Raw genomic sequence first — 12,071 nt, 5'->3', positions numbered from 1 at the left:
GAGGTAACCTAGATGAATGAAGTGGTCTGGGCATCAAGTGATGCTGCTGTTACTTCAGAGTTGTCCCCAGGAGGCGGGGATATGAGGACAGGGATGCTGGTCTTTATTTACTGCTGTGTCTGCTCTGCAGAGAGTGGTGCTTATAACCTAGTAGGCACCCAGTAAATCTTTGCTGCATGAATGAATATTTTGAAATATCATTTAAAAAAAGAAGTCTGAATTTTTTTCTACTGCTTCTGGATTTTGAAATCATGGCAGATGGTTAAAAACTTTAAATAGTGTGTGGGTCAAATAAAACATGTTTCTCAAATTGCTAGTTTTACAAGCTTGTGACCTTTTAACCTTTGATGTGCCATCAGCACTCCCTTTCTGCTTCTCTTAAACCCTGGTTTATTTATTTATTTTTTTTTTCAGTTTTTTTTTTTTTTTTAATTTATTTTTTTATTTTTCAGTGGGTTTTGTCATACATTGATATGAATCAGCCATAGAGCTACACGAATTCCCCATCCCGGTCTCCCATCCCACCTCCCTCTCCACCCGATTCCTCTGGATCCCCCCAGCCCAACAGGCCCGAGCACTTGACTCATGCCTCCCACCTGGGCTGGTGGTCTGTTTCACCACAGATAATATACATACTGTTCTTTCGAAACATCCCACCCTCCCCTTCTCCCACAGATAAACCCTGGTTTATATACTAGGGATTATATACTAGGGATGGGCTTCCCTGGTGTCTCGATGGCAAAGGAACTACCTGTAATGCAGGAGATGTGGGTTTGATCCCTGGGTTGGGAAGATCCCCTGGAGAAGGAAATGGTAACCCACTTCAGTATTCTTGCCTGGGAAATCCCACGGATAGAGGAGCCTGGTGGGCTGCAGTCCATGGGGTTGCAAAAGAGTTGGATAAGACTTCGCAACTAAACAACAACAACAACAACATACACAAGGCACAGGTCCGGTAGGGAAGCCATGTGGGCGTGCATGCTTGATTGCTTCAGTTGTGTTTGACTCTGTGCAACCCCATGGACTATAGACCGCCAGACTCCCCTGTCCATGGGACTGTCCAGACAAAAATGCTGGAGTGGGTAGCTGTGCCCTCCTACAGGGGATCTTCCTGACGTAGGGATCAAACCTGCATCTCTTCCATTGCAGGCAGATTTTTTTTTTACCGATGAACCACTGGGGAAGCCCTAGGAAAACCATGTGGGCCTCCAATTTAGATTTCTGACATTATCTCCACCCGAGAGATGAATGTGATCAGGGATGAATGTGATCATTTAAAATAAGCTAATTTTAACCTTATCTTGATGTTGCTTCCTTAAAAAAATTTTTTTTTTTTTAATGTATTGAGACTTTCAGAAAAATAGAAGTGGCTGGACTGTCTCCTGACTCTGGGAGGTCCTGGCTGGTCTTGGAGATTCATATTCACACATATGTTTTCCATGAAGACTCTAACTGGTCTATTACTGGGAGGTTGTTTTTGTGGACTCTTGCACTTTTCTTTTTCCCTGATGTTTTGAACATGTGTTCAGTTTGATACTTGGCATTTATTGCTTTGTGTTGCTTCCAGTTCATCCCCATTAGAACTAATGCTTCTTTTGTCCCCTTGTTCTCTTCCCTTCTCTTGTGAGGTTTTTTCTTTTTGCTTTTCTTTTTAAATCAAGGAGTCCATTGTTTAGCTTCTGTTTTGTTTTCTAAACTGTTTTTCTTTATCAGTTTCAGTGGGTAAAGTTTAATGGCCTAATAAATTAACTATGTCATTTAAATGAGATTAGAATTTAAACTTTAACTCATACTTGCAAATTATCTCTTATTGGAGGGACTAGTAATACTTAGGTAGTGTTTAGTTTATAATATCTATATTTAATTGAACTTACAAAATTTTTAATTTGTTATACTAATTTGTGCCTATTAATTGTTAATTCACCATCTGTGTTCCATCTACATTGTTTGCTTTTTGTGCAAAGAAAAATTTTTTCTGTAACTCTGTAGTGTTGTCTTTGAATCAAACACAAGTGCTTTTCAGGTCATTTGAAGTAGATGTCTCAAAGAAAATACCTTATTTTTGATGGTTTTAAATATTTTACTTTGAAGCAAGACCTTGATGACTAAAATTTTATTCTAAGCTAGTATTTTAAATTATTTACATTTGCTACACAGTTGCTTATTTTGCTTTTTCTGGTTTATACTGCAGGATTAAAAAAATAGATTTATTTATTTATCATTATTCTATACCTAGCCTCAAATACCAGTTTATAAAGACTTACTTGTCATTTTTCTTATTTAAATTATATATAACAAAAATCCTTTCCAGACCTAACACTTTGTTTGCACATTTAGTGCCAAAAACACTGAAAGAGCTGACTTGTTTGTTGAATTAGGAGAGTAATTTTTTTCCCTTCAAACTGGCATTTGGATATTCTGTTCTGGATTTTTACTTTCAGGTTGGATTTTAGTGAAAGAAGATATGGGGGGATTTAGTGATTTACATGAACAGACAAAGAATTTGGGTAGTTCTAACAAGTTCCCATGGCTCCTTTAGGTTGCTAATTCCACTGAACTAAGCTGATCTTCCTAGTCATCTGTGAACTTATAAATGAGTAAATTTGTTGGCTTGAACTATCTCCTGATGTTCCAAGGTTAAATAGCTCATACTGTTATTTTCAGGAGCTGGTGATGATACACGAACTTGGGGTCCACCTTTTGTGGGGACAGAAAGTACTTATTTTCTCAGTGTTAACCGAAATAAAAAAGTAAGAATATTACCCTCTTTTTGCTTTCTTTCTCTAATCCTCTTGTAGTAACAAAACTTTTGATATCATTGTGGCTTGTTTATTTCTCCCCTTTTTTTGTAGATATAAGTAATATTTTCAAGAAGTGACATTTTATTCTATTCATTTGCCAGTTACAAAATAGAAACAGTAGACCTTTTTATTTTCCTTTTCTTCTAACTTAAAACATATTGTGAGAATTTATAATGATTTTGAATGGAAATAATTTTATTAAGGAGAGAAATCACTTGATTCTTTTATGTTTGTTATTCTTTTGGAGATTGCTTATTGTCTACATTTGGGATCATTATTTGAAATTATTTTATTGTAATCCTTGCTATCATTTTGACATATCCAAATTGCAAATAAAATCAGTAAAAATGATTTAAATGTTTCTTTCTAAGGAAAATGCATTTACTTTAAGAGGAGAATCGATGATATGAATGGCTCTCTTAGTGAACTGTCAGTAATTTTTGTTTATCATAAAGAAAACTCTTTATGATATAATTTTAATATGCTTATTTTTAATTTTTAGAGTATAGCTGTTAATATCAAGGATCCAAAAGGGGTGAAAATCGTCAAAGAGGTACAGTATGCTCTGTAGAAGGCATCTTATCCCCTGGGTTGTGATTAGGGATTTGAATATCAGAGTAAAAGTGTTTAAAACATGATTTTGTTGGCAGTCTGAAATTTTGCTATAGATGTCTTTGAAGAGTTTGTTGTTGTTCAGTCACTCAATCATGTTGGACTCTTTGCGAACTTGTGGACAGCAGCATGCCAGGCTTACCTGTCCTTCATCTCCCGGAACTTGCTCAAACTCATATACATTGAGTCGGTGATGCCATCCAACCATCTCATCTTCTGTCGTCCTCTTCTCCTCCTGCCTTCTATTTTTCCCAGCATCAGGGTCATTTCTAACTAGTTGGCTCTTCACATCAAGTGGCCAAAGTATTGAAGTTTCAGCTTCAGCATCAGTCCTTCCAATGATTTCCTTTAGGATTGATTGGTTTGATCTCCTTGCAGTCCAAGAGCTTAACTGCTTTTAGAGTAAGTATAACTTGCTTTATAATTTCTGGTATATTGTGTATGACATTTTTCCATGGTGTCAGAGTGTTTAGTTATGGTACTATTGTCTATTGACTGAGTGCCTGCTTTGCATTAGATCTTAGGCCTGGGCACTTTGCTAATATTCTTAAATATTCAGAATTTGCTTTGTAAATGACATATTACACCCTAATTTTCACCCTCATATTTGCCTCATTTTGAGGCAAAATGGGTCTCAAGGGGATTGAATGATTGTCTAAAGATCACAGAGCTGATAAAGGGAAGAGCTGAAATTTGAAACCTGGGTCTACATCACTGTAGAGCCCAATGTTTTTCTAACATTTATTCAGATGGTTAATGCATCCAGACCTGATCTTGGCATCTTTCCTTGAGGGGACAGGGCAGCACAGTGGTTAGGGGCATACCTTAGTGTTCTCTTCTGGGATTTAAATCCTGCCTTCTTTAATTGCTAGTCATGTGACTTCAACAGGTTACTTAACTTCTTTATGTATCAGTTCCCTTATTTGTAAAATGAGGGCAATAATAATAACTACTTTTTTAAAGCTTTTATTTTATATTTATATGGCTGAGTGGGATGTGGGATCTTAGTTCCCTGACCAGTGATCAAACCTGTGACCCATGCAGTGGAAGTGCAGAGTCTTAATCACTGGTTCGCCAGAGAAGTCCAATAATACCCACTTCTTAGGGTTGTTAGAATTGAATGAATATGTGTAAAATGTATAGAAGGGTGCCTGCCATAGTTAGCACTCATTAAGCGTTAGCTTTTCATTCCAATCCCGAAGAAAGGCAATGCCAAAGAATGCTCAAACTACCACACAATTGCACTCATCTCACATGCTAGCAAAGTAACACTCAAAATTCTCCAAGCCAGGCTTCAACAGTATGTGAACTGTGAACTTCCAAATGTTCAAGCTAGATTCAGAAAGGCAGAGGAACCAGAGATAAACTGCCAACATCCACTGGATCATTGAAAAAGCAAGAGAGTTCCAAAAAAACATCTACTTCTGCTTTATTGACTATGCCAAAGCTTTTGACTGTGTGGATCACAACAAACTGTGGAAAATTCTTAAAGAGATGGGATTATCAGATCACCTTACCTGCCTCCCAAGAAATCTGTATGCAGGTCAGGAAGCAACAGTTAGAACTGAACATGCAACAGCAAACTGGTTTCAAATCGGGAAAGGAGTGTGTCGAGGCTGTATATTGTCACCCTACTTATTTAACATATATGCAGAGTACAGCATGAGAAATGCTGGGCTGGATGATGCACAAACTGGAATCAAGATTGCTGGGAGAAATATCAATAACCTCAGATATGTAGATGACACCACCCTTATGGCAGAAAGCACAGAACTAAAGAGTCTTCTGATGAAAGTGAAAGAGGAGGGTGAAAAAGTTGACTTAAAACTCAACATTCAGAAAACTAAGATCATGGCATCTTGTCCTATCACTTCATGACAAATAGATGGGGAAACAATGGAAATGGTCACAGTCTTTATTTTTTTGGGTTCCAAAATCACTGCAGATGGTGATTGCAGCCATGAAATTAAAAGACGCTTACTCCTTGGAAGAAAAGTTATGACCAATCTAGGCAGTATATTGAAAAGCAAAGACATTACTTTGCCAACAAAGGTCCATCTAGTCAAAGCTATGGTGTTTTGAGTAGTCATGTATGGATGTGAGAGTTGGACTGTAAAGAAAGCTGAGAGCAGAAGAATTGATGCTTTTGAACTGTGGTGTTGGAGAAGACTCTTGAGAGTCCCTTGGACTGCAAGGAGATCCAACCAGTCTATCCTAAAGGAAATCAGCCCTGAATATTCATTGGAATGACTGATGCTGAACCTGAAACTCCAATACTTTGGCCTCCTTATGTGAAGAGCTGACTCACTGGGAAAGAGTGAAGGTGGGAGGAGAAGGGGACGACAGAGGATGAAATGGTTGGATGGCATCACCGACTCAATGGACATGAGTTTGAGTAAACTCTGGGAGTTGGTGATGGATAGGGGTGCCTGGTGGGCTGCAGTCCATGGGGTCTCAAAGAGTCAGACATGACTAAGCAACTGAACTGAACTAAACTGAAGCGTTAGCTATTATTATTATTCCCAATGCATGTGAAATTGAATTCATCATATGAAATAAAACTTGTTTGCCATCTTTGTTAAAGCTTGAAATCTAATGTAATGGTTGTTAATCTACCTAATCAGAGAAACAAATCTCCTATTTATTTTCTACCAAAGTATCAACTTTAGCTTAATTGTTCTGATGTTGCTTTCCTCATTTTCCTAATTGAAGGATAATGTCTTCTAATTATTAAGATCAGAATCATTGACCATCCACTTTGATTCTGTTGGATCAATCCAATAAATTTAGAATTTTACTAGATATATGTTGAACCCAAAGCTTGATAATTTTCCTAATCTTACTGCCCTGTTTCCTTCATATTTTCTGAAGTATACCTTAGGTTTGTTTACTTGTTTTTTTTTTCTTTTTCACTTGAAATCATGTATGATTTTTCTAAATTGTTCTATATTATTGTTGCCCTGCCTTGTTATTCTATGACAGCTACCTTCACCTTGGATCCAACTCCCATGTTTTCATTCTCAGGCCCTTCTTTTTGTCTTTTTGGTAGTTGTCATTGTGATGACGATGTTGTGATGATGGTGATGAATCACCAAGGATATTGTTCTTAATTCTTCTCTTTCTGGTTTGTGTTTCTCAGTTTCACCTTCAGTGTTCATAGTTCCTGCTCCTTTGCTTCTATTTCAGAATATTTTAATATTTTATTTCTGACAAAATGTGGTTCATTGGAGAAGAGAATGGCGAACTACTTCAGTATTCTTGCCTTGAGAACCCCATGAACAGTATGAAAGACGAAAAGGTCTCACACTGAATGATGAACTCCCCAGGTTGGTAGGTGCCCAATATGCTACTGGAGAAGAGTGGAGAAATAACTCCAGAAAGAATGAAGAGATGGAGCCAAAGCAAAAACTGCTCAGTTGTGGATGTGACTGGTGATGGAAGTAAAGTCCGATGCTGTAAAGGACCATATTTCATAGGAACCTGGGATGTTAGGTTCATGAATCAAGGTAAATTGAGAAGTGGTCAAAAGGAAATGGCAAGAGTGAACATCAACGTTTAGGAATCAGTGAACTAAAATGGACTGGAATGTGCGAATTTAACTCAGATAACCATTATATCTACTACTGTGGGCAGGAATCCCTTAGAAGAAATGGAGTAGCCCTCATAGTCAACAAAAGAGTCCAAAATACAGTACTTGGGTGCAATCTCAAAAATGACAGAATGATCTCTGTTTTTTTCCAAGGCAAACCACTCAACATCACAGTAATCCAAGTCTATCCCCTAATATTTAATGTTGAAGAAGCTGAAGTTGAATGATTTATGAAGACCGACAAGACCTTCTAAAACTAACACCCAAAGAAGATGTCCTTTTCATTATAGGGGACTGGAATGCAAAAGTAGGAAGTCAAGAGATACCTGGAGTAGCAGGCAGATTTGGTCTTAGAGTACAAGATGAAGCAGGGCAACTGCTAACAGAGTTTTGCCAAAAGAACACACTGGTCGTAGCAAACACCCTCTTCCAGCAACACAAGAGAAGCCTCTACACACGGACGTCACCAGATGGTCAGTACCGAAATCAGATTGATGATATTCTTTGCAGCCAAAGATGGAGAAGCTCTATACAGTCAGCAAAAACAAGACCAGGAACTGACTGTGGCTCAGATCATGAGCTCCCTATTGCCAAGATCAGACTTAACTTGAAGAAAGTAGGGAAAACCACTAGACCATTCAGGTATGACCTAAATCAAATCCCTTACAATTAGTGAAAGTGGCAAATAGATTCAAGGGATTAGATCTGATAGACAAAGTGCCTAAAGAACTAAGGACGGAGGTTTGTGACGTTGTACAGGAGGCAGTGATCAAGACCATCCCCAAGAAAAAGAGATGCAAAAAGGCAAAACAGTTGTTTGAGGAGGCCTTACAAATTGCTGTGAAAAGAAGAGAAGTGAAAGGCAAAGGAGAAAAGGAAAGACATACCCATTTGAATGCAGAGTTCCAAAGAATAGCAAGGAGAGATAAGAAAGCCTTCCTCAGTGATGAAAGCAAAGAAATAGAGGAAAACAATCGAATGGAAAGACTAGAGATCTCTTAGAGATACCAAGGGAAGATTTCATGCAAAGATGGGCACAATAAAAGATAGAAATGGTATGGACCTAACAGACACTGAAGATGTTAAGAAGATGTGGCAGGGTTACCCAGAATACATAAAAGACCTTCATGACCCAAATAACCATGATGGTATGATCACTCATCTAGAGCCATATATCTTGGAATGTAAAATGAAGTGGGCCTTAGGAAGCATCACTATGAACAAAGCTAATGGAGGCAGTGGAATTCCAGTTGAGGTATTTCAAATCTGAAAAGATGATGCTGTGAAAGTGCTGCACTCAATATGCCAGCAAATTTGGAAAATTCAACAATGGCCACAGGACTAGAACAGGTCAGTTTTCATTCCAATCCCAAAGAAAGGCAATGCCAAAGAATGCTCGAAATATCACACAATTGTACTCATCTCACATGCTGGCAAAGTAATGCTCAAAATTCTCCAAGCCAGGCTTGAACAATACTTGAACTGTGATATTCCAGGTATTCAAGCTGGATTTAGAAAAGGCAGAGAAACCAGAGATCAGATTGCCAACATCCACTGGATCATCAAAAAGCAAGAGAGTTCCAGAAAAACATCTACTTCTGTTTTATTGACCATGCCAAAGCCTTTGACAGTGTGGATCACAACAAACTGTGGAAAATTTTTAAAGAGATGGAAGTATCAGATCACTTTACCTGCCTCCCGAGAAATCTGTATGCAGGCCAAGAAGCAACAGTTAGAACTGGACATGCAACAACAAACTGGTTGCAAATTGGGAAAGGAGTCCGTTAAGGCTGTATATCGTCACCCTGCTTATTTAACTTATATTCAGAGTACATCATGCAAAATTGCAGGCAGGATGATGCATAAGCTGGAATCAAGATTGCCGGGAGAAATATCAATAACCTCAGATACACAGATGACACCACCCTAATGGCAGAGAGTGAAGAAGAACTAAAGAGCTTCTTGATGAAAGTGAAAGAGGAGAGTGAAAAAGTTGACTTAAAATTCAACATTTAGAAAACTAAGATCATGGCATCTGGTCTCATCATGTCTTGGCAAATAAATGGGGAAACAGTGGAAACAGTCACAGGCTTTATAATTTTGGACTCCAAAATCACTGCAGATGGTGACTGCAGCCATGAAATTAAAAGACACTTGCTCCTTGGAAGAAAAGCTATGACGAACCTAGACAGCATATTAAAAAGCAGAGACATTATTTTGCCAACAAAGGTCTGTCTAGTCAAAGCTATGGTGTTTCTAGTAGTTATGTATGGATGTGAGAGTTGGACTATAAAGAAAGCGCCGAAGAATTGATGCTTTTGAACTGAGGTGTTGGAGAAGTCTCTTGAGAGTCCCTTGGACTGCAGGGAGATCAAGCCTGTCAATTCTAAAGGAAATCTGTACTGAAGTAAGCCAGAAAGATAAAGAACATTACAGCATACTAACACATATATATGGGATTTACAAAGATGGTAACAATAACCCTATATGCAAAACAGAAAAAGAGACACAGAAGTACAGAACAGACTTTTGAACTCTGTGGGAGAAGGTGAGGGTGGGATGTTTCGAAAGAACAGCATGTATATTATCTATGGTGAAACAGATCACCAGCCCAGGTGGGATGCATGAGACAAGTGCTCGGGCCTGGTGCACTGGGAGGACCCTGAGGAGTTGGGTGGAGAGGGAGGTGGGAGGGGGATCGGGATGGGGAATACGTGTAACTCTATGGCTGATTGGTGTCAATGTATGACAAACCCACTGAAATGTTGTGAAGTAATTGGCCCCCAACTAATAAAATAAAATTAAAAAAAAAATTAAAAAAAGAAATCTGTACTGAATATTCATTGGAACGACTGATGCTGAAGCTGAAACCCCAAAACTGTGGGCACCTGATGCGAAGAGCAGACTCATTGGGAAAGATCCTGATGCTGAGAAAGATTGAAGGCAGGAGGGGAAGGGGATGAGAGAAGATGAGATGGTTGGATGGCATCACCAACTCAATGGGCATGAGTTTGAGCAAGCTCCAGGAGTTGGTGAAGGACATGGTAGCCTCGTGTGCTGCATTCCATGGGGTTGTAAAGAGTTGGACACGACTGAGTGACTGAAGTGACTTACTGACAGAATATTCTGATATTTTATGCTGAATAGTGAAGGTTTCAGATTTGATTTAACAAATGCTTTACCAGTTCATTAAAGTTTTTCATCTAAAGTGTTAGATGTGCTTTTTCCATCTAAAGTGTTAGATGGAATTCATAGTTCTTGCTCATAAGACATCAGTGTACATTAGAGTATTTTAGGCCTACCTGTATGATTCTGACCAAAATAAATGAATTTGCTGAGGTGTCTTTCTTCCTCTCTTTGGGTACTGCCTATGTCTTCCACCATACTGTGATAGGTTTAAACTGTAACTTTATGGGCGGGGTTTCTCTTCAGATCTGATTGATAATAATGAAGTACATTTCAAGTAATTAAACTTAAATAGATTTTCTGGGGTCTAAATCTATTGCGTTCAGCTAGTTATACTGTTCATAAGTTGTATATCCGTGTTGTGAGTATGAATCATGGCCAGTAGAGCAGTGTCATTGGTCTTATTTTCCCCCAAAATCTTATCAGGAAAAATTCAAATATACAGAAAAATTGCAGGAATAGCATAATGAATTCTTAAAATTTTTTTCAGTCAGTGAATGACAGCTTTTAGTTTTTTTCTCTCCTCTTTAATCCATGTTCCTTTTAAAAAATTATTTATTTTTAATTGGAGGATAATTGAGGAAGAGATGGTTGGAAAGCATCACCAACTCAATGGACGTGAACTTGTGCAAACTCTGGGAGATAGTCAGGGACAGGGAGGCCTGGCGTGGTATAGTCCATGGGGCTGCAAAGAGTCAGATGTGTCTTATGGACTGAACAAACACAGCAAACGATTGCTTTATAACGTGTTGGTTTCTGCCACACAGCAACATGAACCAGCTGTAAGCATACGTATGTCCCCTCCCTCTCGATCCTCCCTCCCACCTCCACCCCACCACTCTAAGTTGTCACAGAGCACCGAGTTGAGTTCCGTGTGTTATAAAGCAGCTTCCCACTAGCTCTCATATGTGAAACATTACCATGTGCTTTACATACGGATATATATGTGTTTCAGCGCTGCTCTTACAAGTCATCCCATCCTCTCCTTCTTGTGGACTCTGTGTCCACAAGTCTATTCTCCATCTGTCTCTATTCCTGCCCTGCAAATAGGTTCATCAGTGCCATTTTTCTAGATTCCATATATATTCATTATGGAATTTTTATTCAGCATTTGTTTTTCTCTTTCTGACGTATTTCAGACTTTAGGTTCATCTACCTCATTAGAACTGACTCAGATTCATTCCTTTTTATGGCTGAGTAACATGCCATTGTATGTATGTACCAAACTTGTTTATTCATTCATCTGTTGATGGACATCTAGGTTGCTTCCAAGTCTTATCTATGTAAATAATGCTGCAGTGAACATTGGGGTACATGTGTCTTTCTCAATTATGATTTTCTCAGGGTATATGCCCAGTAGTGGGATTGCTAGGCCATGTGATAGTTTTATTCCTAGTTTTTTAAAGGAATCTCCGTACTGTATCAGGTTACATTTTCACCAACAGTGCGAGAGGGTTCCCTTTTCTCCACATCCTTTCCAGCATTTATTGTTTGTAGCTTTTTTTGGTGGTGGCCATTCTGACTGGTGTGAGGTGATACCTCATTTCAAAGTAAGTAGAAGACATCATGAAACTTTGCCTTTAAATCCTTCGGAAGATATCTCCTGGGGGTAGAGCTCAGGGATAGAGCATTTGGTTGCAGAATACATCTCATATGAGTAAGAACATCCTTGGACATACATTTAGAATTTATTTTATAATTTTTTTAACAGATAAATGTAGTTAAATTATTATCATTATTCCCCTCTATTCCTTGTCTTGCTCCTCCAATGTGTTCCTAAATTATATCTAATGAAAACAACTCAGAATTAAGTATCTGGTATTTCAATTGATTTTAATTTTTTTGTTTTACTGTTAGTGGAAATATTTTTTTTTTCCCCAGAA

The 12,071-nt window shown here is 38.3% G+C and overlaps 1 protein-coding gene across 6 annotated transcripts in view; it reads left to right on the top strand.

The window, feature by feature from the left end:
• SUGCT (succinyl-CoA:glutarate-CoA transferase) overlaps positions 1-12,071 on the top strand; it is a 727,590-nt gene that overhangs the window by 14,568 nt on the left and 700,951 nt on the right. For 5 of the 6 annotated variants that reach the window (XM_065938545.1, XM_065938546.1, XM_065938548.1 and 2 more), the window contains exons 4-5: positions 2,665-2,750; positions 3,304-3,354. The exons of the other annotated variant lie outside the window; for it this stretch is intronic. In XM_065938545.1, the coding sequence (XP_065794617.1) occupies positions 2,665-2,750; positions 3,304-3,354 (137 nt within the window). The remainder of the gene's footprint in view (positions 1-2,664; positions 2,751-3,303; positions 3,355-12,071) is intronic. 6 annotated transcript variants of the gene reach the window in all.

Source organism: Muntiacus reevesi, chromosome 6, assembly GCF_963930625.1.
Source record: "Muntiacus reevesi chromosome 6, mMunRee1.1, whole genome shotgun sequence".
Lineage (NCBI taxonomy): Eukaryota > Metazoa > Chordata > Mammalia > Artiodactyla > Cervidae > Muntiacus > Muntiacus reevesi.
This window is presented reverse-complemented; position numbering and strand designations above follow the sequence as displayed.